We start from the raw sequence: 5,312 nt of genomic DNA, 5'->3' as shown, positions 1-5,312 counted from the left end.
CTTTCACAATTGCAATCCACTCCTCTTTAGATGGGGACTCTTTCGATAGCCATCTTCTTGTAATAGCTTTTTTCCAAATGTTGGTTTTCATCTTGGATGTTACTGTTTCGTCAAGTTTAGCAATCAGAGTCACAATGTGCCCTCACACCATCCAGCAAGGCGTGTGTTTCGGCTTGGGTGAAATTGCTCCCATTTGAAGTACCTGCTTCCATTTCCATTTTCTCTCTCTGTCTGTGTCGTCTACAAAGCACAACTAAAGGCCCATGCCCAAATGGAACCAGGTGTAAGCTCGGAGGCCAATTAAGGTGTCTTGAAAGCAGTTGTCCTAACAAGGGACCATACAAACAAAATGGCAGGTGTTGTTCACCGTTTACAGAGGCAAAGGAGGAGATTCACATTGCACGCCCAAACCAACTGCAGGACTACAAAGATGACACACTGTATGAGAGATTTAGGTTAGGTCGGGCTGACATTGGTTTCATTGTCAATCTACTTGCCACAACTGGAACACACCACTACAAGAAGCTATGCATTGACTGTGGAAGAACAAGTACTGATGGTTTTGCACTTCTATGCATGTGGATCCTTCTATCAAGTCATTGGAGATGGTGTGTGTGTGTGCGTGCAAGTCCACTATCAGCCCTCTTCATTAGCCAGCCTTGTCAACCAGTTTGTCAAGTTTCCAAGGGATCCAGAAGAGACCAGGCAGATCAAGCGCAAGTACTTTGAAATGGGGAGGACGCCAAACATTGTAGGGGTAATAGACTGCACTCATATTCACATCCAAGCACCCCATGAAAGGGAATGGGAATTTGTGAACAGGAAAGGGTGGCACAGCATCAATGTGCAACTTGTGGCAAATGCAGACCTCCACATCACTAACTGTGTTGTTAAATGGTCAGGATTGGTCCATGATGCTAGGATCTTGAGGTAGAGCCACATTTTTAGACACCTCCAACAGAATCCCCCAGATGGCATCATACTGGGTGACAGTGCATATCAACTCTTACCATGGCTGATGACACCTTTTCCCATTTCCTAGCAACAATGCAGAGGACAGATTTAATAGTGCTCATTGAGGATCAAGGAGTATAATTGAACGGCTGGGTTGCTGAAGAGGCACTTGACGTGCTTCAACTACCTACATGTAGCTCCACAGTGAGCATGCAACATCATTCTCGCCTGCATTGTGCTTCATAACATCGCAGAAAAACACAAGGTTCCTCCCTCTGATGGATGGCCCCAGGAAGATGGCCCTGATCTACCACTGGCACCACTGCAACCAGATGGGACAGCTGGACGCGCACTGAGAGAAGCTCTTGTGAACCATTATTTCACTTACGGTCCTGTGATCTATAGGTCCGTTTATCAATACAACATTAGTATGCTGGAGGAAAAGTTTTATGTTTGACTTTTTTGATCTAGTGGGACATTTGATTTACATATTTTGTTGTCTAATTATTTTCCTTTTGTACCTGCTTTACTTTTTGTTATGCATCAAAACAACAAACAAAACAGATTCCTTGTATGTGTCAACTTACAATGGTAATAAAATGATTCAGTTTCTCATTCTGATTAAGTGTATTACATACATTTGACCAACAGATATCCAGATTCTGTGATCCTGATCTTGTGGTATCTGCATCATGATTTTCTTATTTTGGAGAATCAGGACAAAATCTGCAGGATCAGTTTTATCTGGGATGTCAGAAAGAGGGATTCCAAAATCTGGATAATTGTGATCTGGATTAGAACTTTGAAATACTGGGCCAAGAGAACATGTGATTATGTACTGTAGTGAGGACGTAAGGGAGGGTCTCATTACCCTGTGGACACTCAGTGGGAGGGTTCCCCGCGTACTTGAGAAATGATGACACAGCATGAAGGAGACTCCTCAGGTCAGTTTAAAGTCTTGTAATTAGTCTAATGAAGTATTAAACGTTATTCAACTTTATTGAAATACACTCGGGGTACTGTCAGTCTGAGTCCCAGCGTCGCAATAGAGACTGGAACCCCCAATCCAGCCACATATAAACAGTTAGTTAACTCAATGTAACAGGAAGTGACGCTACAATCCTGCCGGAAGTATCCTCGGTCCTGCCAGCGGAGCAGAAGAAGAGGAAGTAGTCAAGTAGCATTAGCATCAGCAGGTAGCAGATATCTGGAGCAGAGCCTGCGGATTAAAGTTCACACGTCACTGCTGCCGTGAGTCTATGCCACGCAATTTCTCTACGATTGAATCGTTAACAGTGTTTTTTTTTTACTATCATTAAATTGACGTGATGAACTTCGGAGTAGTTAAATGACGTCACATTCACAGTGACCGCAGTTACCATCAGAGCTAACGAGCTAACAGCTGAAGTTTGTCTGATGAGGAGCTGACAGCTTCACTCCAGGTCACAGTGTTAAAGTTCAGTCTCACCAGACTCCGTGTAAAAATGACGTATTTAAAGGTTGATGACTGAGTGAATCAGGACTTCAGAGTTTGTTGCTGAAAGACATGAAATAATGATCATGTGATCTGCTGATGTTATACAGTAATTGCTGATCCAGACTCCTGATCAGGTGTGTGTGTTTGAAGATGAGCTGCTGTTTAAAATGATGTAACACTATGTATGAACACATGAGTGTTCAGTCCACTGTCTGTCAGGTTGGTGACGTCATTTCCGACACTCACGGATGAGGACATTAAAGCTAAAGATTAAACTGAAAGTCTACAGCTGTGGGCGAATTCATTAACCAGTGTGTTTTGGCCTCTTTTTCATGGCAACAGCAGCAGAGGCTCATGGGTACTGTAGTGTTTTAGTGGTCAGAAAATAAACCGTACTGTGCGTTTGCTGTGTTTTTACCAGGGTTAGAATTCCTGGGAGGGTTGGGAGGGTATGACCCCACCCCCAAGCCCTTAAACTACAGTTGAGCTAACTACTGTGAGCTACTTTCTAGCTTTAGCCTGAAGTTAGAAACTAGCTCACATTAGTTAGCTAATGTTAGCTAGATATATCACTTCCAGTGTTGGCTTGTTATTTCGTTTCTAATATAAATGTCATATATGATCTAATGTTACAAACACTGGTGCTCAGTGGTGAGCAGTGAGGAGGAGTAGCAGCTGTTGTCACCAACATAGAGTTTTTTTAGTTTGATAAAAAGTGTTTACTGTCTGTCACTGAAGTGTCCAGGTTCACCAGTCCCACCTGTGTGTGTCCTCAGGTGTGATGCAGAGTCATGTCTGTGCAGGCGGTGCTGCAGCAGAGGATCAGCTCTGCTCAGGCGTTGCTGCAGCGGGCCGAGCAGCTGTGTCAGGGTGTGGAGGGTCACCAGAAGCTCTGTGGTAAACTGCGAGCCGAGCTGCGCTTCCTGAGGCGGGTGGAAGCCGGAGAGCTGCAGGTCAAAGAGTCTCACCTGCACAGCACCAACCTGACTCACCTGACGGCCATCGTGGAGTCAGCTGAGAGTCTGGATGACGTGGTGGCTCTGCTGCACGTCTTCACCTACCAGGACACCTCCGGCCACCGGCAGACTCTGGTGGTGGACGTGGTGGCTAACGGGGGACACACCTGGGTGAAGGCGGTCGGGAGGAAGGCAGAGGCTCTGCACAACATCTGGCAGGGGCGGGGTCAGTACGGAGACAAGAGCATCATCAGACAGGCGGAGGACTTCCTTCAGGCCAGCCGCCAGCAGCCCGTCCATTACCGACACCCCCACATTGTCTTCGCATTCTACAACGGGGTCTCCTGCCCCATGGCGGACCACCTCAGGGACATGGGCGTCTCCGTCCGCGGGGACATTGTCGCAGTCAACATTGTGGTGACAGAGGGAGGCAGTGATGAAGATGAGGAGGAGGAGGAGGCAGCTGAAGATAACCATGAAGAGCAGGAGGAGGAAGCTTCTGAGCTGACCCGGGTGGACCGCGGCACGGTGGTGGCCAGCTTAGCGTTTCCTGCCCAGGTGCAGGTGGAGGAGTGTCGACGGGTGAACCTGGACATCACCACACTCATCACGTACGTGTCATCGCTTAGTCACGGTGGCTGTCACTTCACCTTCAGGGAGCCTGTGCTGACGGAGCAGGCAGCCCAAGAGCGCCGCCTGCAGGTGCTGCCACAGCTTGATGCTCTCATGGCGGGTAAGGAGCTGTTCGCCTGTCGCGCCGCTGTCACTGACTTCCAGCTGATCCTGGACACGTTAGGGGGGCCGGGTGAGAAGGAGCGCGCTCAGAAGCTGCTGGCCCGCCTCCACCTGGTCGATGACCAGCCGTCTGAGCGAACGCTGCGCCTCACACCCAGTGCCAAGGTCAACCAGCGCTCGCTCACAATTTTCGGCACGGGAGACTCGCTGAGAGCCGTTACCATGACAGCAAATAGTCGATTTGTAAGGGCGGCAGCCAATCAGGGCGTCCGATACAGTGTGTTCATCCACCAGCCACGAGCTCTGACCGAGGGCAAGGAGTGGAGGGCCACGCCGGTCTGAGACGGAGAGACTTCCTGTGCACGGGCTGATGGGAGTTTGAGTTTTGAGTTAAATGCGCTGATGTAAATATGAACGTCAGCAGCTGACTCATGTTATTTGTGTTCATTATTTCAGAGTCTATATTCACCAATCAATAAAGCATCACAGTAACTTCCTGCTCCTCTGTCATTTGTTACAGGAGGTCACATGGTGTCAGGTGTGTCCTCATGCTTCGTTCATGTCACATCATAAAAACCGTGAGGTTCTGTTTCCAACCTGATCCAGACTAAATAACAGACACCAAAATGTCCAACAAACCAGTTCCAGGTGAAACAGTTAAAATTAAGGAAGATGTGAAAACATCTGATTAACAGGAACCGTCTAGGTGTCGGTGCTGATGAGTCTCTAAAATGGTCTAAGTAAACCAGCAGAAACCACTGCACCTGGACCTGTTGAGAAAAACAGGCCTGAGACAGGGAGAAGTCCATGTTTATGACCGTTCAGCCAGTCAACATCCGAGGGAAGGACATTGAGGTGGTGCACACTTATAAATACCTAGGTGTGCACCTGGACAGTAAACTGGACTGGTCCCTGAACACAGATGCCATCTACCGGAAGGGGCAGAGACGGCTCTTTTTCGTCATGAAGTGCTACTCTTTCATGCTGCAGTCTGCTGGGGCAGCAGCATGTCCGAGATGAACTCAAAGAGACTGGACAAGCTGGTCAAAGAGGCTGGGTCTGTGCTGCAGGAGTCTCGACTCACTCAGCACTGTTGTGGAGAGACGCATGTAATGTAAGATGGAGGCCATCTTGGAAAATACCAACATCCTCTCCACAACATTCTGGCAGGACAGAGAAGCAGCTGCAGC

At 48.1% G+C, this 5,312-nt stretch overlaps 1 protein-coding gene across 1 annotated transcript; it reads left to right on the top strand.

The window, feature by feature from the left end:
• The first annotated feature begins 2,080 nt into the window (after positions 1-2,080).
• cunh7orf25 (chromosome unknown C7orf25 homolog) lies at positions 2,081-4,614 on the top strand. Its single transcript, XM_023409034.2, has 2 exons — positions 2,081-2,205; positions 3,208-4,614. The coding sequence occupies exon 2, from the start codon at positions 3,223-3,225 to the stop codon at positions 4,462-4,464; it is 1,242 nt and encodes a 413-aa protein (XP_023264802.1). The 5' UTR covers positions 2,081-2,205; positions 3,208-3,222; the 3' UTR covers positions 4,465-4,614.
• The last annotated feature ends 698 nt before the right edge of the window (positions 4,615-5,312 follow it).

This window comes from Seriola lalandi, unplaced genomic scaffold (genome assembly GCF_002814215.2).
Source record: "Seriola lalandi dorsalis isolate HSWRI2012SDOR001 ecotype SW California unplaced genomic scaffold, Sedor1 jcf7180002054380, whole genome shotgun sequence".
Lineage (NCBI taxonomy): Eukaryota > Metazoa > Chordata > Actinopteri > Carangiformes > Carangidae > Seriola > Seriola lalandi.
The sequence above is the reverse complement of the archived record's forward strand: the minus strand, read 5'-3'. Positions and strand labels throughout refer to the sequence as shown.

Coding starts and splice junctions, on each gene's coding strand:
- cunh7orf25 (XM_023409034.2), top strand. CDS start 3,223: ATGTCTGTGCAGGCGGTGCTGCAGCAGAGGATCAGCTCTGCTCAGGCG.